The following is a 27,820-nucleotide window of genomic DNA, read 5'->3' as shown; positions in this document are numbered from 1 at the left end:
AACTAGCAACCCCAGAGGAGTGGTTCCAGAATAATAACTAACAACATAATACTCAGAATATCTAGTTCCCCCTTTTTTTCCTTAATTTTATTTTTAAAGACACTTTAGATTACACAAATGTTACATAAAAAATATAGGAGATTCCCATATGCCCCACCGCCTCCCGCTTCCACATTTTCCCCCTTTAACAACGTGTTTCATTAGTGTGGCACATTTGTTACAATTGATGAACACATATTGAAACACTACTATGAACCATGTTCTTAGTTTACATTATGATTTACACTTTGAACCACACAATTCTACAGGGTTTGACAAAACGTGTTTATATAATGGCTTGTATATCCATCATTGCAATTCCATGCAGAACAATTTCTATGTCCCCAAAATGCCCCATGTTACACTTATTTTTCCCTCTCCCTCCCCTCAGAACCTCTGGTGACCACTGCCTTTATATCAGTGTTAAAAGGTCTTCCATTACTAGAATAAGTCTAGTTTAGTCTATAGTTGCATTCCCCCATTATATTTGTTCATTCCTCTAATTTGAGGATTTGGGGATGGTGATACCCACTCTGTTTCCAATTGAGAGGAGGCTTATATCCCATGGGGCAGGCAGATGGAACTGTCTGTTTGCAGTTGTAGATACTCTCTGTTTTTTTTGGGATGAGTGTTGTCCAACCATCATCCTTTTTTCACTTGTCCTGGGCGAGTCCCATGAACTGGAGGATAGGTGTTGGCTGCAATTCTGCTGAGATTCAGAGCTTACTTGGCATATAGACAGAAGGAAGATTTAAGTCTCTGGGACACATATTTAATATTATAATGCTAATTATAGGTTCATATAAGAAGAGGCATAAGATCCATGTGTAGGAAAATTATAAATGAGTCCAACTCTGATGCATTGAGGGGATATATATCTTATATTCCAAGGTAAGGACCACTGACAGGGTGGCAAAGTCCTGGGGTTATCTGCCCTGCCTATAGTGTCCAGATGTCTCTTAAGCACTCAGTATCACGCCCTCCCCCCCCCCCCCCGCCGCCGTTTTAGGCATGATTACTGTGGCAGTCAGTGAGCTCCTCCTGAGATGTGCATAAGTGTAACTTCTGGAATGACCTCCTGACTCACTTTGAAATCTCTTAGCCATAAAAACTCATTTGCTTTTAATATTTTCCCCTTTGGGGCATGGTCTTTTTCCAGATGCATCACTAGTGGGTGCTTGCCTAATAATCCCTCATTTCCAAGGAGGCTCATCCTGGGAGTCTTGTCCCAAACCAGGAGTAAAGAATATCCAGTTCTCAACAAAAGATTACAAAGCTCACAAAGAAGCAGGAAAGTATAGATCATTCACAGGAAAAAAAAAATCATCACAAACCATCCCTGAGGAACTATACATTGGAACTATACTCAAAGACTTTAAATCAATCATCTCAAATAAATCAATGAGCTAAAGGAATCAAGGTATATACAAAGAATCAAAGGAAACTGGGAAAATGTTATCTGAACAAAATAAAGAGAGAGAAATTATAAAAAGGAACCAAACAAATTTTGGAGCAGCAAGTACAGTAATTGAAATGAAAAACTCACTGGACAGATTCAATAGCAGATTTGAACAGACAGAAGAATGGATCAACAAATTTGAAGACAAATGTATTAGTCTGTCAAAGGGGTTCCAATGCAAAGTACCAGAAATCCATTGGCTTTTATAAAGGGTGCTTACTGGGGGTAAAAATTTACAGTTACAAGGCCCTAAAGAGTCCAACTCAAGGTCACTTTCTCACCAAAGTTGCTGCAAGGTGAAGTCAGATGGTCGCTGATCTCTGTGAGAGTTCAGCTCTCCCCTCTGGGCTTCCTCTCTCTCAGCTGAAGACTGGCACAGGGCTTGTCTCTCAGGCTTCCTCTCTCTCCTGGCATGGGGCTCATTTCTTTCCGGGCCTTCTATATCTCAGCTGTTCTGTTCGCTTCCAAATGTCAGCTGCAAACTATCAAGTGAGTGCCTCATCTTTCCCCAGGGCCCCAGGATTGAAATAGACAGAGATCTCTTTTCCTGAGTGTCTATCTTGAGTGAGTTTCTGTCTTATATCAGACCCACAAAGGTAGTGGGGATTCAACCTGAGTCACGCCATACTGACAAAGAAGGCCCTCAAAGCAATCTCAACAGGTAATCTAATCAAGGGCCCCTCAAATGAATCCAATATAACCAAAGGGTATCACACCCAGAGGAAAAGATTAGTTTATAAACATAATCTTTTCTCTTTTTGGGATTCATAAAATAATCTCAAACTGTCACAATAAGGTAATTGAAATTATGCAGTGTGAGGAGTAGAAAGAAAAAATAATGAAGAAAAATGGCACCTTCAAGTGTACCAATATATGAATCATTGGAGTCCCAGAAGGACAAGAAAAAGAGAAAGGAGCAGAAAAAGTACTTGAAGAAGTAATGTCTGAAAGCTTCTCAAATCTGTTGAAAAACATGCATGTACACAACCAGGATGCTCAAGGAACTTCAGTCAGGATAACCTCTAAGAGATCTATACCAAGGCACATCAGAGGGAAATTGTCAAAATCCAAAGACTAAGAGAAGATTTTGAAAGTAGCAAGAAAGAAACAACTTGTCAAATACAAAGATCCCCAATAAGATTAACAGCACCTTTCTCATCAGAAACTATGCAACCAGAAGATATTGGGATGATATATTTAAAGTCCTTAAAGAAAAACCATGAATTTTATATCCAGCAAAATTATCTGTCAAAAATGAAGGAGAAATTAAGACATTTACGATAAACAAAAGCTGAAAGAGTTCATTACCAGAAGACCTGCCCTACAAGCAATAGTTAAGGGGAGCCTTTGGGCTGAAATAAAAGAATACTACACAGTACCTCAAAGCCATAAGAAGAAATAAGGAACATTCATAAAGGTAACTATATAGGTAAATATAAAATCTTGTATTATTGTACTTTTGGTTTGTAACTGCTCCTCTTCCCCGCCCCACCCCCCATATGGCTTAACAGGCAAATATGTAAAGTAACATTTAAATCTATGTTAACAGGAAACAGAGTATAAAGAGGTAATATGAGACACAATATAAAGGGGGAAGGAAGGAGATATATAGTAGCAGAGAGTTGTATACTACTGAAATTAAGTTGGTACTAGTTGAACTAGATTGTTATTAGTTTAAGATGTTAATTTTAACTACAAAGGTATCCAGTAAGAAAATAACTAAAAAAATATAGAGTAAAGAAAAGAAGAAGGGAATCAAAATGGTACACTACAAAAAAGCAACTAATAAAAAAAAGGCAGTAATGAAGTAATTGCTATGGATTTTTCTGCTTTGCACCAAAAGTACCATCAACAAAAGGAAAAATAAACTTTGTCAAAATTTAAAACTTCTGTGCATCAAAGGACATTATCAAGAAACTTAAAAGACAACTTACAGAGTGGGAGAAAATATTGGAAACAATATATCTGATAAGGGTTTATATCCAAAATATATAAAGGATGCCTACAACTCAACAACAGAAAGACAAATAACCCAATTTTAAAAATAGGCCATGGATTTCAATAGACATTTCTCCATAAAAGATACTCAAATGGCCAATAAATTTTAAAATGTATTTTTTATTTATTTTTAAAAGATACATAGATCACACAAAATGTTACCAAAAAATACAGGGGAAACAGATGTGGCTCAACCAATTGGGCTCCTGTCTACCATATAGCAGGTCCAGGGTTCAATGCCTAGGGCCTTCTGGTGAGGGCAAGCAGGCCCACACGGCGAGCTGGCCCACGTGGAGTGCCAGCTCACATGAGAATGCGGCCCCATGCAGGAGTCCCGCCCTGCGTGGGAATGCCGCCCAGTGTGGGAAAGCCAGGCGTGGAAGGCAATGCGGAGAGCTGGCACAGTGAGATCACGCAAGAAGAGACACAGAGCAGAGAAAATAAGAAAACAGCAGACCAGGGAGCTGAGATGGCACAAGAGAGTAGTCACCTCTCTCCTACTCCGGAAGGTCCCAGGATCAGTTCCTGGAGCCACCTAATGAGAACACAAGCAGACACAGAAGAACACATAATGAATGGACACAGAGAGCAGACAATGGGGGGAACGGGGTGTGGAGGGGAAATAAATAAAATAAATCTTTAAAAATCTATATATACATAGGAGATTCCCATATACTCCACTTCCCACATCCCCCACTTTTCCCACATCAACAACTTCTTTCATTAGTGTTGTACATTCCAATAATTTTTAAAAGATGCTCAACAGCATTAGCCATTAAAGAAATGCAAATTAAACTATAATGAGCTTATACTTCACACCCATTAGGATGACTATTATTTAAGAAACGCAAATAACAAATGTTGATGAGGATGCAGAGAAAAAGGAACCCTCATACATTGTCAGTAGGAATATAAAATGGTACAGCCATTGTGGAAAATAGTTTGGCAGCTCCTCAGAAAGTTAAAGATAGAATTATCATATGACCTGGCAATTCCACTCCTAGGTAAACACCCAAAAGTATTGAAAGCAAGGATGCAGGTACTTGTACACCAATGTTTGTAGCAGCATTATTCAAAATAGTCAAAAGGTGGAGAAAAAACAAATGTGTATCAACAGATGAACTGATAAACAAAAGTGGTATATCCACACAATAGAATAGTATTCAGCCATAAAAAGACGTGAAATGCTGGTACATACTACAACACAGATGAACCTTCAAGTCAGCATGTTGAGTGAAATAAGTCAGACATAAAAGGATAAATATTGTATGATTTCTTTTTATATGAAATAGAATAAGCCATCTCATAGAGAAAGAAAGCAGAATAGTGGTCACCACGGATGAAGGGAGGGGGAATGGAGAGTCATTGCTAAATGAATATGAGTTTTGGTTTGGGATGATGAAAATAGTCTGGAAATAAATAGTGGTGTAAGTTACACAGCATACACAGTATTTTCAGTGTACTTTATGTCAAAGAATTGTTCAATTGAAATGGTTGAAATGAATTTTATAGTGTGTATATTTTACCACAATTAAAAATACACAAATTATTTTTTTAAAAATAGAGGCACCAATGACAAAAGGCGCTCATATAGTCAATGGTGATTCCAGAATTTCCGTTTGGGAGGGCTTTGGATGGCAGTCTGCTGGGAGCTGCTTTTTCATTTTAGGCAGACTGTTATACTTTGGTTATATGTTAAAATTCAACAAAAATTAAAAGTTTCTAAAGTTCCCAAATGAAAAATTACTATGATTACCATTACCACCCCCACCATCATTATCATCATCATTATGAGGGGCTTACCAGGGAGGTTGGTAAAGGTAGTAGGTGCCACCCCTACCCCCCTGCCTACCCACACCACTTTCTGTAGTCTTCTATCTCTCTAAGAGTCCTGGCCACACAGGGAGTGTACAGTGACTGTACCTTTCTACTTCCATTGTAGCACTGGCCATTTTCTTTATACCTTGGTTTACATATCTGTCACACCTTCCTGATTTTGTGACCCAGCAGGATGAACCCTGTGCTATTCATTTTTAGAGTCCCATCACCTGGCACAGTGCAAGGGACATAGTAGAGGTTCAATGAATGCCTACCAATTAAGTAGAAGAAAGGAAACCATCACAGGTAAACAAGTTCATTTAACTGCCACATAAGTTTTGAATATTGTTTTTAAATACCCAAAGTTAATAGGGTTTGAGTAAATATGCTAATCAAATTTAGGAACTGCATTAACAGGACCTATTTTGAAATTGTTAAATGGCTAAGTAAGTTTGACCGTATCTCTAGAAACAAGATATTCATAGTAGAGCTCCAAGATGGATTTCTATAGGCAAAATGCAAAACAGCGTCGATCGTTTGATATTTCTAGAAAAGTTTCACATTTAGCCAAGGACTAACAAGTTACTTTTCCAAATTATGGGCAATAAAAGTCTTCCTTGATTTTTTTCAATTATACCTGCAATTATATCTACAAAATATATGAAATCCTTTAAAATAAAACTGCACCTATCCTCCAGCAATTATTCCTTTAATAGGAAGCTCAAAAAGAGGATATATAAATATGTTCTAAAGAAAACCCAGGCATTGCTGTTATTCTTTACCTCTGTCTGAAGTCAAGTTATGTTATATTGAAAACAGACTTCCTTGACACTTAGAATCTTGTCTAAAGCCAAGTTCTTAAGATTACTTTAGGTCAAGTTGACATATTTGATCTCTAGTCTTTCCTCCTTGGGGAAAAAAAAAGCCATTAAAGACTTTTATATGGGAGAACTATATATTGAAAAATTGGATTTATTTCTGAGGGGATTCTATTTTCTAAGAAATTAAGAACAAAAATCATAATTACTTGACAAAAGAGAATTTTATAATTAAATGGATTCAATAGTGCTGAGTAAAACCTAAAAGTGATATTTCTAATGATCTTCTTATTACCAAGAGCACAATCCTTATGCACCATCCTTATTTGGTCTCCGTTTTTATCCATTGTTCTAACTGGCACATTGGCTACTGAAGGTCAGACTTAGAGACCACCCCTGACAAATAAAAGGGTAATATAGTCATGATTAAAAAGATCTGGACAAGAAGAGGTAAACTGTGATACAATCCTAGAAGGAATATTGTAGGAATATGAAATATTCCTAGTAGTAATAGTGCTCACATACCCACATAGATAATCATAAACACAAAATATTGAGTAGAAAAAAGAAAGCTACAGAGTTTACAAATTGTTTGCATATGCACTGTTTTTCAAACACACAGCACTATTGTTTTGGCATACAGATACACATGCATACACGTATATTAAAGGTAAAAATTAAATTCGAGCACATAAAGACAAGGATGGGGAAGATACATATAACTAAAGAATGGTGGCTCCCCTTGGGGGAGGGGAGGTGATAGATCAGGAAGGCCTAAAAGAGGGTTCCAGCTATGTTCACTCTTTCCTAGTCCAACAACCATGAACAAAGCTGGTGCATTTCTCACACAGTTGATATTCTAGTGGATGGAGACAGACAGAAGATGAACAAATAAATACACTGCTTTTGTCAGGTAGTGAAAAGTGCTAGGAAGAAAGGGCTAGTGGCTGAGGGAAGGGAGCTATTTCACATGGAAAGATCAGGGGAGGTGTCCCAGATAAGGAGACACTTGTGCAAAGGCATGAATGATGCAAGGGCTGAACATATGTTTTTCTGGGGAGAAGTTCTAAATCTATTTTTAAAAATTTCATAGATATGGAAAGGTTTTAACATTTATTCAGTCTCAGAGATGGGGTCATCGTTATTTTTTGAATGTTTAAAAATGTTCATACTAACACAAGAAGAGTTTAAAAAGGAGGAATACTGGTGTGGGATGTTATTGATAGGGGGTACATTGTTGGGAGGGAGTTCTCCAGGGCATGTATACAGGGTACATAAAAATGTTTGGATATCTTCATAGTGGTTACATTTAAAAACAACTGAGGGAGTGCTGAGTTCCTAGTCAGGGGAGTTCTAGCACATTCCCCAATGGAACAGCAACAATCCCCCAACTGCAATGGCTAAGACCAATAAAGAAGGATGGTCTAACAATAAGCCCTTGATACTAATGTCTATGCTTGTGACCCTGTGTGCCTGAAATAAGAACTAGGCCTAGAGCTGCAGGGTGCCTAAGAGTTACCTCCAAAGAGCCTCCATGTTGCTCAAATGTGGCCACTCTCTAAGCCAAACTCAGCATGTAAATGCATTACCTTCCCCCCAGCATGGGACATGACTCCTGGGGATGAGCCTGCCTGACGCCAAGGGATTACTACCAAGTACCAGCTGATGATGTAACTAGAAAAAGACCTTGAATAAAAGGGTCAACTCAGACCAGCAGAATATCTCAGCCTACATGTAATATCAGGTGTTAAAAATGCTTTTTTGACCTTGAATAAAAGGGGGAAATGGAAAGGACAAATGAGCTTATATGGCTGAATTCCAAAAAAGAGGCAGGAGGTCATCATAGGGGTCACTCTTATGCACACCTTGGCAGGGTCCCAGAGACAGCCAAAGTAGATACAAGCCCAGGTATTGGTTCTTCTGAGGACTACAGACACCCACAGGTTCTAAGGTCATGGCAGATGGAATTCAGGGCCATGTCAGTTGGCCCTACTTTGGAATTTGTTTTCCTGAGTGTGATGGAGTTAGACTCAGATATGACCTTTCTATACATGCCTCTTCTGTTACTTTTACCAGACCTGTGGTTGGTGTTTAGCTTGGTGTATACTCATGAGACCTGAATCTCTGGACTGTCTATGTGACAGCCAGGCCCTGAGCCTCAGCAGACTTCTAACTCCTACCCTCTGGTTTATTGGACTTACCCCAGCCAGCTAACAGGGAGGTGAAGAAAGTCAACCACCACACCAGGAAGGCAAGAGTGCCTATAACTGCAAGCAGGAGAATTGCATCCATCATCCATGTGGAATCTAAGCCCCCTCTCAATATAGAGGTGGAGTGGACATAACCATCCCAGGGTCGATAAGACAGAGGAATAGAGTATTGATTAGAGTGGACTTACTAATATTCTATTCTGGAACTATTGTGATTAGTAATGGAATGTAGCAATGATGTGGAGAAAGTGGCCATGGTAGCTGCTGAGGGTAGGGAGAGGAGAGAAGAGATATGATATGGGGGCATTTTCAGGACTTGGGGTCCTGGGTGGTACTGCAGGGACAATTGCTGGACATTGTGCATCCTGCCATGGCCCACTGTGTGGACTGGGGGAGAGTGTAAACTACAATGTAAACTACTATCCATGTGGTGCAGCAGTGCTCCAAAATGTATTCACCAAAGGCAATGAATGAGCCATGATGATGAAAGAGGTTGCTGATGTGGGAGGAGGGGGGTGAGGGGGGTGGGGGCTATATTGGGACCTCATATTTTTTTAATGTGTCCCATATTTTTTTAATGTAACATTAAAAAAAATAAAGAAAGAAAAAAAGACAATTATTTGTGCAGCATTCACAATAAGGTCAACAATAAATGTTTGAAAATGGATAGAGGTGATGGGAGCACATATTGTGAGGGTAATTAACAGTGCTGAATTGTGTGTGTGATTGTGGTTGAAAAGAGAAGTTTCAGGTCTTGTACATCACTAGAAGGAAAGCTAGAGGACAAAACATGGGACTGTGTAGCATAGGGAACCCTGCTATGGATGATGACTGTGGTTAATAGCACAGATAAAGAATGTTCCTTCATGAACTATAAGAAATGTATGTCACTATTACAAGGTGTTAATAGGGTGGTATGGGGGGAAATACAACTAATACAAATTATTGACTATAGTTAACAATAATATTGTAATTTATTTTCATTAATTATAACAAAGATACTTTACTAATACTAAGGGTCAATAATGGAGGGGCATATTGAGTAAGGGGCTTTTATTTATTTATTTATTTATTTTATGTTTAGAGCAACGAAAATCTTCTAAAATTGATTGTGGTGATGATTACACAACTGATTATACTGAGAGCCACTGGTTGTGCACTTTGAATAGACTGTATGATCATTGAATAAAACTGTTTTAATTTTAAAAGATGATACCACGACGGTGAAATCAGCTATGTCCACAATGTGGGATATTCCATGGGACAAGTAATCTGTTTTTTTCAACAAATAAGTGTCAAGGGAAAAAAAATAAGTGTCAAGGGAAAGGAAACTGTTACAGATTAAAAGAGATTTAAGAGATTTATCAAGCAAATACAATATATGGACCTTGTTTGAGTCTTGATTCAAATCAACCATAAAAGAGATATTTTTGAGACAAATGAGGAAGTTTGAACACTGCCTAGATAATAAATTATGTCAAGGGGAAAAAAAAGCCCATTCCATCAATTACTGAAAGATTAGGTGGAAGGATGTTAGACATCTCAGATCTCTTCCAAGCAGCATGCCTCTCCCCACCCCAACTGTTAGGTTATATATGCATATTTATTTATTAGTTTCTGCTTCCCAAATAAAAAACATGTCTGTTCAAACACTGAGTAGTCCCTATTTGAAAGGGAAAAGAGCAAAAGATGGAAAGCTCAGCACCTGTGTTTTAAATAGGGGGAAAAACTTATATAAAGCAAGTAAGGACATAATATATAAATAAATACAAGGCATTAATGACAAAAGACAGAACTTCTGTGAGCCTGAGAGAAAAACACAGTGTCTGTACCTGTGAGCTAGAGAGATGCCATTTATTATATATTACAATATCACCTTTCTCCTGCCTCATCCAAAGAAAGTAACAGGGTATCTTAGTAATTTTTTCTTCCCTCATGCTCTACAAAGTGGAAAAAGTCACAATGACATTAATTCTTCAAATCCTTTCTTAGAGATAACATAAATTGACTAAGAAAATATATAAGGAAATATATGGGATGTCAGCTGTAGTGATATAACAATAGCAGATATTTAATAAATATTTGATGAATGAATGCATGCATATGGATTGCCTTGGAGCAATATTAAATAAATGATTTTTTTGGTATTCAGATTATTTACCTGTTCACAAAAGTCTTTCACATATTGTGACACAGACTGTGCTAGTTTTGTTCCACCTCTCCTTTTTTCATAATAGAATCATTGATTCTTAGCTACGTAGATATAGTCACCTGAAGTGGTTCTTGACAATAGTATATAAGCAATCGTGCCCTTCGTGGCAATGTCCTTAAGGAAACACTCCCCCTTCCCTTTTGTGGGTGGGTGGAATTTGGAAGTAATAGCTAGAGCACAGGTGGCCATATTGAGCATGAACTGGAAGTCACATATCAAAGATGGCAGTGCAAAGGCAGGTGCCATGCTTTTAGTCTTAGACATGGGAAATTAACTTCTATATTACTTAAGTCACTGTTATCATTGGTCTTCTGCTGAATGCAGAAAAATCTAGTCTTAACTGACATACATACATCATCTCATCTCTCTAACCACAATCTTCTAATAAAAAGTTTATTATCATGCCCATTTTATAGGCAGGGAATGGAGTCCAGGCCAGTTGGCTTGCTGAAGGGCACACAGAACCCAAAGCTTCTGTCTTTAGTCCAGTGTTCTTTTCCTTATACCGTAGTTGTTTTTCAGTGTGTTTTATAAGGATTATACACCAATAAATAAGATATATCAAGCTGGGACACCCAAGGCTTTGTTGTGAAGGAGTAAAATCAGAAACTCTGAACAGTTGTGCATGTGAGGACAGGGAAAGTCAGGAAGAGGTTTAGGAAGGAGTACTAAAGGAGAAAGAGAAGTGGCCTATGTTATCCTCAGAACTACTCAGAAATTACACATGAGAAACCCATAGACACTGTTGTAGAATGCCAGGAATACCCTTTTAATCGGAAAGCTGGAAAGTAATGTGATTATGAACAGCTGTGAAACCTCCTAATGAAAAATCCCACCAACACACTCCCAGGCTTCTATTCTAATTAAACATTAGGATAGAATGTACATTTAGGTAATTTGCATTTCTTTCCATTTAAAAAAATTTTTTTTTAAATTTATCTCTGCCCCGCCCCCCAGTTGTCTGTTCTTTGTGTCTATTTGCTGCATGTTCTTCTTTGTCTGCTTCTGTTGTCAGCGGCATGGGAATGCATGTTTTTGTTGTGCCATCTTGTGTCAGCTCTCCGTGTGTGCGGCGCCATTCCTGGGCAGGCTGCACTTTCTTTCGTGCTGGGCGGCTCTCCTTACAGGGTGCACTCCTTGCATGTGGGGCTCCCCTATCCGGGGACACTCCTGCGTGGCACGGCACTCCTTGCACGCATCAGCACTGCATGTGGGCCAGCTCCACACGGGTCAAAGAGGTCCCGGGTTTGAACCATGGACCTCCCATGTGGTAGACGGACGCCCTAACCACTGGGCCAAGTCCGCTTCTTTCTTTCAATTTTTAAAGTCATTATTTCAAGGTTGTAATAGTAACAATACCTCTAATAAAACTAACTGAGAAGGCCCTTTAGGTATCATAACCATACAATCTTTTAACATTTGAAATCTAAAGTGACATATCTTTGGTACAAATCAGGACTGGAACGACAAATTTACCTAAAATATACCAATTATGCGCTTAATTTTTGCATATCCTTTAAGAATAATCTGTATTTGGGTTATGTGCCCAATTTATTTTAAAAATATGCATTATCTCTTTTCCCCATAAATTTTTTAAAAAACTTTTCTGATAATAAGAAATATTCATTGTAAAGCATATTATTTAAAAGTGTCTGGAAACTTTATTTGATTTCTATCCTAATCAAAACTAAAAATCAAGAATATTTTTCCACAATTTCTGATATGAAATTTGGGTCAAATACCTAAGTAAAAAGACTTAAAATGTATGATATTCCATCCATACACATTTTCAGTCTTCAATATCAAAGGAGTTTCCTCCCAAAATTCCCCCAAAGGAAGGAAGCATGATGGCAGAGGAAAAGAACTCTACTGAGAAGACAGTAGCACCTATCACCACCACTACCTCAAGCCCCAACTAATACCATGAGAAAGGCCCTTGTAATGTAATAAAAGATAAGAACACCTCTATCTTGTCCTGGTGAGTAATAAGTACTATACCACTGAAGTATACTCTACAGTTATTCAAACAAGCAAATCCAGTGAGTGGGTTTTAAAAGCCAATGCGTTATACTAAATATGAGCAATTTTGGAAGTTAGTTTGTTGGCTTTCTTGTCTTCTTAAAAAATACATTTCTTTATTTGTTTTTTAACATTTATAACATTTATAAACATAATACACGGGTCAGTATAAAAAATGTTAATATAATGCATGTGAAGCTGGCTAGTAAGATAGGGAATCAGGAGACAGATATGAACCTGGCAGAGAGTCCAGATGGACATCATAACCCCCAAGATGGCTGCTGGAAGACTCTCCCCAAGATTCTGCCATCCAGGAGTGGAAGCCAGGAGGAGCCCCGTATATTTCCCAAGGACTTTATCATTGGGCTCTCACGGGAGATTGATGGGTGGAATAATCAATCAAAACAGCAAACAGCTGGAACTCCTCTCTTACCATTAGCAAAGGGGTGGAATAATTAATAGTTCAAAAAGCAGGCATGACAGTCTCGAAGCCAAACTCAGCATGTAAATGCAATGCCTTCCCCCCAGCGTGGGACATGACACCCGGGGATGAGCCTCCCTGGCACCGAGGGACCACTATCAACTACCAACTGATGATGCAACTGGAAAATGACCTTATATGGAAGGTTCAATGCAGATCAGCAGAATATCCCTGTCTACATAAAATAACATGACTTTAAAATGCTGTTTGACCTAATGTAAGGGGGAAATGGAAAGGAGAAATGAGTTTATATGGCTACGAGTCTCTAAAAAAGAGTCTGGAGGCTGTCAGAAGGATTGCCCTTATGTACAACTGAGCAGAGTCTGAGAGACAGATAAAACAGATACAACACCCAGGTATTGGTGCCTTTGAGGGCTAAAGAGACCCATGGGAGTTATGGTCATGGCCGATGAGGTTAACTACCAGGTCAGATGGCCCCTCTTTGGAACTGGTGTTTATGTGTGATGAATCTGGACTCAGATGGGATCTCTCTTCATAAGACTTTCATGCTAATATGCTGGAGGTGCAGTTAGTGTTGAGGTTTAAGATATATTTAGGGGATTTGAATCTCTGGACTGACAATGTGATAGCCAGGTCCTGAGCCTCAACAGACTCCAGCACCTACAATCTGATTTATTGGACTCACCACACTCAGCTAAGATGGAGTTGAAGAAGGACAACCACCACACCATGGAGCCTAGAGTGATTACAACTGAAAGTGGGAGGATTGCATCCAGCATCCATGTGGAATCTGAGCCTCCTCTTGACATAGAGGTGCAATGGACACAACCAATCCAATGTCCACATAGAAAAGGTGGCATTGGATTGGGAAAAGTGGACATGATGGCTGATGGGTATGGGGAAAGGCAGGAAGAGATGAGAGGTGGAGGCGTCTTTGGGACATGGAGCTGCCCTGGATGGTGCTTCAGGGGCAATCACCAGACATTGTAAATCCTCACAGGGCCCACTGGATGGAATGGGGGAGAGTATGGGCCATGATGTGGACCATTGACCATGAGGTGCAGAGATGCCCAAAGATGTACTTGCCAAATGCAATGGATGTGTCATGATGATGGGAAGGAGTGTTGCTGGGGGGGGGAGAGGTGGGGTGGGGGTGGTGGGGTTGAATGGGACCTCATATATATATTTTTTTAATGTAATATTATTACAAAGTCAATAAAAAAAAAAAAAGCAGGCATGAGGCCAGAATTCATACTCTTTTGCCTGTGGACCCCTGTTCTTGCCCTCTGCGTACTGCTCTCACTGTTTTTCCTCTGTCATGTGGCCATGCAAGTAAAACCTGGGCATTTATAATCTATAATGGGGAATTGTAATCTGTAAATCAGCCCACTTGACCACTTTTCAGTCAGGGAAGAGGAAGCTCTTTACTTGGGACCCATGATCTGTTATTTTCTCCCATTTCTCATTCCTCCCTGCCTGAATAAATTACTGGCCTAACTCACCTGATGTGTTCTTGAAATTCATTTCTGCAGCACAGTCAAGAACCTAGACAAAATCCAGTAACACATAGAGGAATAAAGAAGAAAACAAAAACCCATCCAGATTCAACTATTATTGCCTTTTCGTGAACATCTGGGGGGACCCAAGCCCCACTCCCCAAGTCCTCAGCACATAGCTGCCTGCATGACCTAGACATAAGTTAAAAGTTAACAACCCTTCCCAGGGGGCAGAAAAGGTATAGATGTTATCATAAACTATAATCTTCCCAAAGCAATAAACGTCCTTGGTAAACATCCTTCCTACAAGCATAGTGAAAACATCACCAAACTCCATGTGTACACTTCATGTGACCCTAACAGAAACTCTGTTCTCATACCCTATGGAATGCCCTTGTTCTGAAACCCTTATATATCACCCCTCATTTTCTCATCTCTTTGCAGAGCGCTAGCTTCTCTGAACTGTCACCATCAGGGATTCTCTCCTGTCCCTAAGTCCCAATAAAGTTTATGCCTGACTAAGTACCAGGTGTGTTCTTAGGTCTCACAGCCTCACCAACAACATCCTCCTAGATTTCTTCTTGAATTCTTATATATGCACACATACAGGCTGTTTAACAACTGGCATTTTCATTCAAAAATACATCTTGAAGATCTTACCTATCAATAATAGGTATCAATAATTGGTACAAATCACCTGCTGGGAACTGAATTATATCCCCCACAAAAGGCATGTTCAGTTCCCAACCCCTGGTTCTGTGGGTGTGAACTCATTTTTAAAGAAGATCTTTGAAGATATTATTAGTTAAGTTGTGCCCAGACTGAATGGGGGTGGGCCTAAATTCATTATGCCTAAAATCCTTATAAGCATAAGAAATTGACACAAAGAAAAGCCATGGGGGCAGCCAGAAGCTTGAAGTCAATGGAACCCAGAGGAGAAAGGAGATGTTGCCATATGCACTGTCATATGACAGAAAAACCAAGGACTAAGGATTGCTGGCAGCCAGCCCCAGAATGTCATAGTCTTTGGAGAAAAATCATTGCCTGCTGATATCTCGATTTTGGACTTTTCCTAGCCTCAAAACCACGAGCAACAAATAGAGGGGTGAGAATTTCAAGTACATAGCCTAATAAAAGAAAACAGACCAATATGCCAATTCTTTAATATTAATGCATGCAACTATAAACCTTAGTCTTGTAAAATGAAAACTTAGACTAATAATAACTATTGCCTAAGAGTTACCCCCTGAAAACCTCCTTGTTACTCAACCGTGGCTTCTCTCTAAGACAAACTCAGCAAATAAATGTACAACCGTCCCCCACCCCACCCCCCACCCCCACCCCCAGTAGGGGACATGGCTCCCAGGGATGAGTCGCTCTGGCACAAGGGATTAATACCAAGCATCAACCAGGGATGCATCTGGAAAAACACCTTGACCAAAAGAGGGGAATATGAAGTACAAAAGAGTTTTTATGGCTGAGAGATTTCAAAATGAGCTAGAAGGTCATTCCAAAGGTTACACTTATGCAAGTCTTAGGCAGCTCTCACTAACTGCCACTGTGAACAAACCCTCAAAAAGGGGTGCTCCTGAGTGCTCTAGAGCCAAGTGGACACTATAAGCAAGTCACATAACACCTTGAAATCAGAACCCTGTTGGTGGGTCTTACCTTGGAATATATGACAGCCTATTTCCCCAATGTAACAGAGTTAGACTCATTTATAATTTTCCTACACATATTCTTCTACCCCTTTTATTTGAACCTATAATTAGCACTATACCCATTAAATGTATGTGTCAGAGACTTTAATCTTCAGTCTGTTCATATGCTGGTTGAGCCCTGAGTCTCAGAAGAGATGCAGCCAATACCTCCTCTCCAGTTCATCGGACTCACCCAGGACAACCAACAAAATTATGATGATGGGCAATCCCTAGCCCAAAAAAACAGAGAGTATCTACAACTGCAAGCAAAACAGTTCCTTCAATCTGCCCCATAAAATCTAAGCCCCCTCTCAATCTGAGGTAGAGCAGGCATCACCATCCCAAAGTCATTAGGAATGAACAAACATGGGGGGGGGGGCACAATGGGAATGCAACCGAGGACAAAGTAAACTTATTAATATTGTAGTAATGGAGGAACATGAAACATTGATGTGAAGGTAGTGGTTGCCAGGGATTCTGAGGGGAGAGGAAGGGAAAAATAGGTAGAATATAGGGCATTGGAATTAAGTGTAAACCACAGTGTAAACTGCAGACCTTGGTTAGTAGCATTGCTTCAATATTGGTACATCATTTGTGGGCAAATGTACCACACTATTCTAAGATGTAATTTTGGGGGAAGATGTGGGAGGGGCAGGGATGGAGTATATGGGAATCCCTTATACTTTTGATGTAACTTTTCTGTAATCTAAAACCTCTTTAAAAATAAAGTTTATTACATATTTTTTTAAAGCACAAGGAAAAAAACCACAAGCCAATAAATTCCCATTGCTTAGGCCAACTCATTTTATTGTATGTGGTTTAATAGCTGGGAAACTAAAACACCATCCTTTTTAGGGTGAGCATGATATTACCACATGTAAATATATGACATGTATTGTCATATATTTTTTAAATGACCTGCAGAATTTTCCAATTACTATTACTATAAACCTTTTTATCTTAAGGTTAATCCCCCAGCATGGTTTTGCTACGTGAAAGGGTATGCACAGTTAGGAATGTAGGTGCATTGTTTTAGTTTGATAAAGGCTGCTGGGAGCAATATATTAGAAATCGGTTGGCTTTTATAATGGGAATTTATTAAAAGCTTACAGTTCTGGGGAGCAGATGTAGCTCAAGTGGTTAAGTGCCTGCTTCCTATGTATGAGGCCCTGGGTTCAATCTCTGGTACCTCCTTAAAAAAAAAAAAAAGCTTATAGTACTTAGGCTGTGAAAATATCTAAATCAAGGTGTCATCAGAGATGCTGTCTTACTGTGGCCTTGGGCGATCAGGCACATGGTGGCTGCCATCTAAAGATGCTTTCTCTCTGAGCTCAGCTGTCGGCAATCAGGCATATGGCTGGGCTCTCCCCTCTCTTCTGGGAACTCTCTCTCAGCCTGTCAGGGTTTCTCTGTCTCTGCTTCTTTTTCCTGTGTCTCTGCTTTCAGTCCTCCCTTTAAAAAGGACTCCAGCAAGAGGACCAAGACCCACCCTGGGTCACACCTCACTGAAGTAATTCAATCAAAGTCCCTCCAACTGAATCCAATCCAATCAAAGGGTCCCATACCCACAGGAATGGATTAGCTTCAAGAACATGTTCTTTTCTAGGGCCCACAAAAAGCTTCAAACTGTCACATATACACTGCCAAAGTGGCCTCCAAAAGTGTAGTACACTCTTCCCAAAGAGGCATCCGTGTGTCCTTTCCTTTGCACCTGAGATCTTTTCCTGTTTGCTGGTTGATGGGTGAAGAATGACACTGGCTATTCTTCCCTCCGCCAAGATGGCAAAAATATTTCCCCTATCCATAGTCTACTCCTTTCATCCTTTTATTTTTTATACCTAGAATTTATATTAGTATCAGATATTAGGTAAGGATTCATTGTTACATTTTTTGCATCTGGCTAGTCACTTGTCCCAACACCATTCATTAAGTAATTCGGCTGTTTCCCAGTGCTTTAAAATGTTTCCTTCATCTTATATACTTGGGAGTAATTCTGGACTCTCTAGTTTGTTCTTCTAAATCGATTATCTATTCCTGCACCAATAATACAATTCAATTGCTATCTTTTTGTAATTTTTTTAAATATTATTTATGAAAGTCTCTCTTCACTATTTTTCTTTTTCACCAGTTTTCTAATTAGTCTCACGTGTTTATTCCTCTACATAGAGTTTAAAAATATTTTATCAAGTGTCCCTGTTCCTAGCCCAACTGCCACCACCCAACTCACTAGATTTATAAGTTAACATAAAACTATCGGAATCTTAATTGGGTCTTCTTCTCATGTAAGAATAATGTTGGAGGTGAAGAAGGTCAACCACCACACCAGGGAGCCAAGGGTGCCTACAACTGAAAGCAGGAGAATTGCATCCAGCATCCATGTGGAATCTAAGCCCCCTCTCAATATAGAGGTGGAGTGGACATAACCATCCCAGGGTCTATAGGATAGAGGAATAGAGTATGGATTAGAGTGGACTTACTGATATTCTATACATGAACTATTGTGATTAGTAATCAAAGAAAATGTGGCAATGGTGTGGAGAAAGTGGCCATGGTGGCTGCTGGGAGTAGGGAGTGGGAGGAAGATATGTGATGTGGGGCGTTTTCAGGACTTGGAGTTGTCCTGGGTGGTGCTGCAGGGACAGTTACTGGACATTGTATGTTCTCCCATGGCCCACTGGGTGGACTATGGGAGAGTGTGGGCAATGATATGGACCATCGACCATGAGGTGCAGCGGTGCTCAGAGATGTATTCACCAAGTGCAATGAATGTCTCATGATGATGGAGGAGGGGTGGGGGGAGTATATGAGGACCTCATATTTTTTTAATGTAACATTAAAAAAATAAAGACAAAAAAAAAACAACTACGAGATACAAAAAAAAAAAAGAGAATGTGTTGCTTTTATTCACATTTCAATCCTGAATCCAAACTTAATATCTAATGTAAAAAGGTATGATGATCCTTTATCCTAGAACTGTTTGTATCCTCAAGCTGTTTAAAAATTCATCTCTTAATTGCTAGAGTTTTCTTTGTGCTGTAAAAATTTCCAACAAGTGCAAAACAATACTAATGCCATTATACCTGGAATGTTTTTTAGCTTCAAAACACCCATCTCTGTTTTCTGGAGGGCTCATCCATAGAGGAGCTGGCTCTCTGGCCTCCATGCCAGTGCTGGAGACATGAGGCTTCAAGGTGCTGAGCATCTCCCAGAGGATAATTAGGAACAATGCTAACCAGACCGGCCTTCACATATTTTAAATGGACATGAAGCCACATCTCTGCAGCCTGCTCAGTGGAGTCTGGAGCTTGTGAATCATTCTCTACAGGATTCAGGTCATGGCTTCCAAACCACAGTCCAAATCCTGGGCAGTGGTCCAAAAAGGGGGAGGCATACGACAGTACCACCAGGCATGGGCTGAGATGGGCACTCACCCAGGACACAAAGCACCACTCCCAGGGCTATGAAGGGACCACCAGCCCCCCTCTGGCAGCAAGCGAGAAGTGCTGTCAAGTCTTGGTCAAACTTCAGGAGCAGGGATTTCACTTTCTAGGTGCAGGTGGCCAGAGGAACCTCAATTACTGAATATTTACTGATTTTATCCATGGTTAGCAAAACGGCCGGATTTGGCCCACAGAAGTATTTTCTTTGGCATGCACGATGTTGGACATTTTTTTGGAACCAACACTGAACAATTTAGGAATTTCAATAAAAAGTCAGATTTCCTGCATTTTCTCTTGAAGTCTGGGCCACCCTGCGCAGCAACACTGGGCAAGGGTTGAGCAGTTCATCACACCCACTGACTTTGAATTTATTTCATTTATGGCACCTGAATTAGCAATGGAAGCTGCTACAGCTTCCTTATCCCAACAGTTTTTCATTTTGGTCTAATGTACAGAGTGCCCAGTCTTTAAGTTGGCAAAACATCTCAGGTATCCATCCCCATACTAAAGTTTTTATTTAAAAAAAAAAAAAAAGTAGGATATATTTGTGTGAGGAAAATACATAAAAATCTAGAAGTCTGAAAAAGCTGTGCTACATAGTTTGTATATTTGAAGTTCAAGGGAATTTGACATGATAGACTCAGCTGAGAAAAATTTAGAGTAGACATGAAATGCATCTCTCCAGTTTTTTTAAGCAGAGCCATACTTGAGCCTTACTGGGTAATTAAAATAATAAATAATATATTCTACTTTTAAAAGAAACCATACCACTCCCCTACATAAACATGCACATACACACACACACACACACACGGGAACAAATTACAAGCTTACTATTGATAATTTGCCCTATTTTTTTAAAAAAAGGCCTTCATTTTACAAAGTCAGGTTTTTTCTTACTTGGATCTTTATTTTCATTACTTGTTTCGTTTTCTGTTGTTTTTGCTGGTTTGTTTTGAGGTACCGGGGGCCCGGGAATAAATCCAGGACTGCATATGTGACAAGCCAGCGCTCAACAACTGAACCACATCAGTTCCCCTGAGTTGGTTTTCACATTTGTTTTTGCTTGCTGTTTGTTTCCATTTCCCTTAGGAGGCACCAGGAACCAAACCCAGGACCACCCATATGGGAAGCAGGGATTCAATTCCTTTGAGCCACACCTGTTCCACTATTACTTGTTTGTTTGTTTTTAAGATTTGTTCTATTTATTCCCCCCACCTTGTTGTTCGTGCTCGCTGACCCCCTCTCTGTGTCCATTCACTGTGTACTCTCTGCTGTCTTCTCATCTCTTTAGGAGGCACCAGGAACTGATCCTGGGGCCACCAATGTAGAAGAAAGGTGCTCAATAGCTTGAGCCACCTCAGCTCCCTGGTTTGTTGCATCTTTCATTGTCTCTCCTCTTCGTCTCTTTTGTTGTGCCAGCTTGCTACTTGGGCCAGCTTTCTACATAGGCCAGTATGCTGCGCATGCCAGGTCGCCACACGGGCCAGCTCACCTTCACCAGGAGGACCCTGGAAGTGAACTCAGGACCTCCCATATGGTAGACCGAAGCCAAACTGCTTGAGCCACATCTGTTTCCCTGTATTATTTGTTTGTTTGGTTTTTTTCTTGCTTGGCTCTTGAGACTAGAAGGCCACTACCACCTGAATTAATGTCCTCGGTCAAGAACTGCCATTTTAATGGTTTTCTCCCCTTTTTCATTGCACTTTCCTTGACAAAATAAGCTTAGCTTTCACCTCAAGATTTATTCTATTATATTCCCACATGCACCAGTACACTTGGGTCAAATTTTATTAGAGCAAATAATAAGCATTAACAACTTGACAAAATTATTTGTTGCATGAAATAGACTGATTATGATAAGCAACTTGGGGAGAATCTAACTGTAAAAAGATTTTTTTAGACAATTGGACAAATAAAATTGAACATGGATACTAAGGAATTATTGTTAATTTTGTTTAGTATAATAATAGTATTGTGGAGATAGATTCTTAACTGTTAGAGATACTTTATAAAAGAAATAAAATGGGTTTGCTGTCATGTGGAATTTACAAGTCTTAGAATTGTAGTCTTTCAAGTCATAAGAGACTTTAAACATCACTAATCCATGTATGGAAAGAAGGTTTCAATTTGCAAGCCAACTCCAATTTAATGGTGCTGTTTTGAGAAGAAATTTTGGTCTCAACAAGACTCAAAGGGAAAAAAGTGTTATGGACCATTGGTGATGTCTGCCAAGGGCACAAGATGGGAAAATGTGTTATCTACTGGTCAACTTTAGAACCTCTAGCCTAGGGGTCTTTAAGAGAGCTTATTACCTACCAAGGCAACGCATTGCTTCATTAGATAGCACTGTCTATTAAAGTGTTATTTCTTGTATTTTGAGCTGAAATCTTATTTTCTATAGTTTATAACCACATGACACGATGGTAATTCTAGGTCTATTTTAACTTGACTGTGTTTGAACTACTGGGGACAATCTCATGACCTTTCCAAGTCCAAACATCACCAGACAGACTCACTGGGCATGGTCACCTCATTGTTGTCACCATTTGGCAGGTACCAATTTGTCTCCCTCCCTGCTGTAGCATGGGCATATTTATTTGTGAGATTGTCCTGTTGATGTCAAGTTGTTATAACATAATCCCCCCAATGCCTTTATTGAATTCAAATTTTTATTTTCAGAATCCTGCATTCACATGTTTTTTTAAAGATTTATTTATTTATTTTTATTTCTCTCCCCTTACCCTCCCCTCCACTCCCATTCCCATTGTCTGCTCTCTGTGTCCATTCCCTGTGTGTTCTTCACACAGAATGAATGTTCTGCTTTCATGCTTGTCAGCGGCACTGCTGGGAATCTGTGTCTCTTTTTGTTGTATAATCTTGCTGCGTCAGCTCTCCCTGTGTGCGGTATCACTCCTGGGTAGGCTGCACTTTTTTCACACAGGACGGCTCTCCTTGAGGGGCACACTGCTTGTGCATGGGGCTCTCCTAAGCAGGGGACATCCCTGCATGGCACGGCACTCCTTGCACACATCAGCACTGCATGTGGGCCAGCTCACCACATGGGTCAGGAGGCCCTGGGTTTGAACCCTGGACCTCCTATGTGGTAGACGGACCTCTGTCAGTTGAGCCAAATATGCTTCCCCTGCATTCATTTTTAGTTCATATGCATTCTGTACCCTGAGCTCTTTTTGGTTAGTCTGATGGAGACTTCTAAAACCTTTCTAGTTATCAGCTACATCTAGGTCAACTTAAAGAACATACAACTATTATCCTGCATTTCCAGGTCCTGGCACACCACTAGCCAAAGAGTCCATGAAAAGCCCCGGAATATCTTTTCTTACTAGTGGCTCCTCAAATCAATCTACAGCTTTTCAATCTTACAAAGAGAACATTCCAATCATATGACTGACAACTGAGGGGCACTAAGTCAGACTCTGTTCAGCAACTAGTCCTCATTGAGAGAGATGAAATATAGGCCACCACAGATTGCCTCAAATAAGCAATATGGGGTTTGAGCCATTCACTCAACTTTGCAAGGAATGGGCTGGGCAGTTGAGCAAATGAGAATGAATGAGATAGTGACCGTGTCATCAAGCACATAGTCTCACAAGAGAAATAAATAACTCAAGTGGAAGTTGAAAATGATCAGTGAAGAACAAAGAACAATGGCAGTTAGGGGAAAAGGTAGGTTTCTTTGGCTGGGTTGGGGAGGTGGCAGAGAAGGCAGCAGAAAGGGAGAATCAGGATAGCTCTGTGGAGGAAGTAGTGGGTCTTGAAGGTGGGATTCAAACAAGAGGAGAAATTAGAGAAAGGAAGAGAAAATAGAGTAAATGCCAATGGGTTGAGCAATTTGGTTTGGTTGAAGCATAGGGTTCATGAATGCTATAATTGGGAAATAATGTTTGGAAAAACACAAAGAAGCCAAGTTGAATGAGACTGAATTCTAGATAAGAATCAGTGAATCAAAGGATATTTATACCATTAAGCATATGATCGAGCAAAAAACAGAAGAGCTCAGGAAGAAAAAGGAAGACAAAAAAACAGGGATCTTGGACAGAAAATAAATAAGTGGGATGAAGAGAGAAAAGCAAAGGGTGAGTTGGGAAGAAGACCGATGTTGTCATCCAAGTACCAGGTGGCTCCTTTACTTATTTCCTTTCCTTGATATTTAAATGTTCTGGTTAGCAGCCTCATTTCCCTTGAGAAATGAGTCTCCAGGCTTAGATTTCTAATCCTTATTTGTCTTCCATTTCCCTAACCCCTTTGTTAACCACTTCCCCAAACAACCTAATTCATCCCCAACATAATAGTCAATGTGACTGATCCCCAAGGAGTATTAGGAAAAGGAAGGCATGGCATTAAGAAGACCACTCACTCTCTCCAACAAGCCCGATGAGAAGGTGGCTGATCAGATGATCTTTTTTGTACTCACCTGAGGAAGGGAAGGGGTGTGTGGAAGAAGAGCCAGAAGAGAGAGAATGCAAGGAAAGGGACTGAATGCTGATTAGCCATAGGACCCACCTAAGGAACTCAGGCCCTCCCTGTGCTGGCTCATTTGTTCATTCAACCACCCATTTACTTACCATTCATTTATTGCTCTCCCTCTCTTCATCCCTACTCTTCCTTGCTCTCACACATCCAACAACCCACAAATACAAAACAAATTCGTATTTATCCCCCAGGTGTCTGTACATTGCTTCATCAGAAAGTCCCTCTCTCCCCCCCAGACACTGCTGATTAACCTAGGTCTCTACATAGTATCCCGGATTTTCCTTTTCAAAAATTCAAGGAGATTTCCCACTTGATGCCTTCTTTGCCATCTTACAAGCCCACCATGCAGGAAAGATCTGTCTTCTCACTGCTGTATCCCTAGCACTTAGCACGGAGTTGGGAACTCATTAAATAACTGTTAAATGAATAAAATATTTCACAAAAAGTAAGTAGTATCATTTGATTCCCTGGAATTCTGTAAGAAATTGGTATGACTAAGATTGAAAACTACCAACCACAAATCTTTGTTCACCGGGAAGGGGTATAGCTCAGTGATTGAGTGCCTGCTTCTTGAGGTCCCGGGTCCAATCCCAGGTACCTCCTTTAAAAAAAAAAAGTGGTTGTAGCTCAGTGGTTGAGCATCTGTTTCCCACATATAAGGCCCTGGGTTCAATCCCTGGTATCCCCTAAAGAATAAATCTATATTCAACAACACTTTGGGGGCACACAGCTGGCCTAATTTCCCAGCATCCCTGTGGTTCCCTGTGGGTCTGTACCTGAGTTATAGTCAAGAGACCATGAGAGAAGATGAACTATGTCATGTCCAAGCTGGCCCATTAAAACCCCCCGACACTTTCCCTCCACGTTTTTTTCCCTTCTGGCTGGCTGGACTGGTGATATGCCCCAGGGTGATCTTGGAAGCCAGATGTCAACGAGTGGGACCCTATGTGGAGGAGGACTGCCACTCTAACCTGTTCATAAGGGAAATAAATGTTCCTACGTTTAGGCATCATACAATTAGAGGTCTATGTGTTACAGTAATTAGCCTACCTAACTAATTCAGTAACATAGTTGGATTACATCTAAAGTAAAACTCTCCTAACCTTTACTAGCCAGTAACAGTTTGTTACTGAGAAATAAAGGCCATCCAGAGGCCAATGCAATCTTTCTTGTGTATGTGACTCTGAACAAAAGTTCTGTGTTCTTACAATCACCAGCAAAAGATACCAACCTTGCCTTGGACTTGCCTGGGCTTGGGCCACAAAGCCACAAACAGGCGCAGCAAATTCCAGTGATGTCAGAACTCTGGACAGTGAGCTTGCTTGCCTGGCCTCCTCTCAGAAATACAGGTCATGCCCCAGATCCTGGACAAATGCCCAGTTGCTTCTGGAGGAGCCCATCCCTGACCTTGTCTGTGCTTACCTTGCAAAAATGTCACAAAACATTGTCCTGTTGTTTTCAGTGCCAGCTGGGGAGAAGCTGCCAAAAGCTTTTTCAAAAAGCCACGCAAACCTGCATTGCCACGGAACAATCGCTGAACCAAATGATCTGCCTTCTGAATGAAGCATTCAACCGACCGGATAGCGATACACCCTTAGACATAATTTATTTCCCCATGGCAAAGCTCTTCTTACACAGAAGATGTGTTTGCCTTTTGTGTTCTTTTGACTTAATACTAGAAACTTCAGCAAGGACTAGTCTCCCCGATGGGCTTGAACATTTAGGTCATTGAGTTACATTAAGAGAATTAGTAGCATGTACTGCACATAATTGCTTGTTCAATCCAGGTCTAAGAAACTATTAAAAAGGTAAATTATTGACTACCTCTTTCTACCTTTCTTTATTGCAATTTGCTCGGTTTGTTTCAAGACTTTCCAGATCCAGTAGTTCTTAGTCTTCTGGGGGTCACAGATTCTTCTAAGAATCTGATGTAACGCCTTGACCCTTTTCACAGAAAAATGTATGTGTGTGCAAGTACACGTAAGTACTATACAGCATTTCAGAGGGTATTCAGCATATTTAATTCATCCATTGACCCCAGGTTCATGGACTCTCTAGGACAGGGGTCAGCAAACTTCTTCTGTAATGGGACAGATAGGAAATATCTTAGGCCACATGTAGTCTCTGTTGCAATTACTCAACTCTACTGTCATGACACAAAAGTAGTTATAGACAGTATATAAACAAATGAGTGTGGCTGTTTTCCAATAAAACATTAGTTATGAACACTAAAATGAGAATTTCATGTAGTTTTTATGTCACAAAATATTACTCTTCTTTTTATTTTTCCAACCATTTAAAAATGTGAAAAGCATTCTTAGCAGGCGGCCTGTACAAAAATAGGTAACAGGCCAGTTAGCCCACCCCTGCTATAGGGCACAGGCTTTCAAGGTCCGTGACATTTGATAAGAAAACTATTGCATCTTTATTTCTAATAATGTCTAATTGAAATGTAGCATTTCTTTCTATTACGAAAGAAGGAAGCAAACCAGAGTAGTATCAGCAGTACCTGTGACTGTCACCAGTAGAAACCACAGATATGGTCATGTCACATTACAATTGTTACACATAACTTAAAATATTGATTATGAGCATCAGTGTTTTGAAATGATGGTCATTATTACATCTTCTGCTGTATCTTGTTATTCACGTGTTAGTAAAGAAACACGTATATCACCGTATCACAAATTTTATTTTTACTGTTTCAAAAACTGTATTTCAATATAATTGCTTTCCTTCCTAATCCTATATTGTATTTCATGGATTTTAAAACCATATTCTGAGAAGTGGTCTGAAGACTTCAGCAGAATGCCAAAAGGGACCTACAGTACAGAGAAGATGAAGAGGCCCTTTCCCAGGGAAGAGTCAGTCCTGAGCAGGGAAAACCGTCCCATCAACTGCAGTTCTCTTACCAGGGCGTTTACATCTTCGGTTTTGTGGATGAGCATCCGTATCTCCTCTGGATCACCGCTGAAGATCGCTTGGACCAGTGGAGGCTGTAAACACACAAGAATGGGAATTAGAACTATAATATACACATTAGATTGCGTTTAGATGAGGATTCCTAGAAGATTTGTTCCCTAAAAGTTTTTTCGGCAACTAGCGGTTGGCAACAGAGACATATAAGACTCAGACCCTGCCTTCTGTGGGGAGGTATTTGCATACTACCATCTGAGAGCCATGCCAGATGGTTACATCTAACATGGGGCTGTGAACTAAAGTGAAAATCACCCATAGTTATTCTTGAATGGCCCTTAAATTCCCTGTCAAGGAAATCAGCAGATAAGTGCCTTTGTGTATACAGCCCCCAGTCATGCTTCTACCTCTTACTAGACAACTGTTCTTGGTAGCCTCAAACAATTCCATTTTAAAGGATGCTAATCTCCACATTTCTGGCCACCTGAGCCCTCCTCAGTCAGTGGTTGGAAAACCCTGGAAACCATTCTCTCACACTTTCCATCGCTTTAGCCAACAAGCACCGACTGTTTTAGGCATGATTGCATCTATTGCCCATTTAAAGTAAGGGCTACAATGAGGGAGTAGGGAGGAAGGAGAGGGTGTTACTGAGCTCTTATTATGGAATTCACCTACATTAAACAATACCCCCAATATACAGTAGAAGGATTTATAAACTGTAATGGAAATACAGCTGAAAGAGCAACTACCTTTGCTTGG

The 27,820-nt window shown here is 40.1% G+C and overlaps 1 protein-coding gene across 7 annotated transcripts in view; it reads right to left on the bottom strand.

Annotated features, from left to right (window-relative positions):
• Positions 1–27,820, bottom strand: part of ANKRD44 (ankyrin repeat domain 44) — a 334,769-nt gene that overhangs the window by 184,869 nt on the left and 122,080 nt on the right. For all 7 annotated transcript variants that reach the window (XM_023591719.3, XM_023591720.3, XM_023591722.3 and 4 more), the window contains exon 2: positions 27,058–27,141. In XM_023591719.3, coding sequence (XP_023447487.1) covers positions 27,058–27,141 — 84 coding nt within the window. The remainder of the gene's footprint in view (positions 1–27,057; positions 27,142–27,820) is intronic.

Source organism: Dasypus novemcinctus, chromosome 7, assembly GCF_030445035.2.
Source record: "Dasypus novemcinctus isolate mDasNov1 chromosome 7, mDasNov1.1.hap2, whole genome shotgun sequence".
NCBI lineage: Eukaryota > Metazoa > Chordata > Mammalia > Cingulata > Dasypodidae > Dasypus > Dasypus novemcinctus.
The sequence above is the reverse complement of the archived record's forward strand: the minus strand, read 5'-3'. Positions and strand labels throughout refer to the sequence as shown.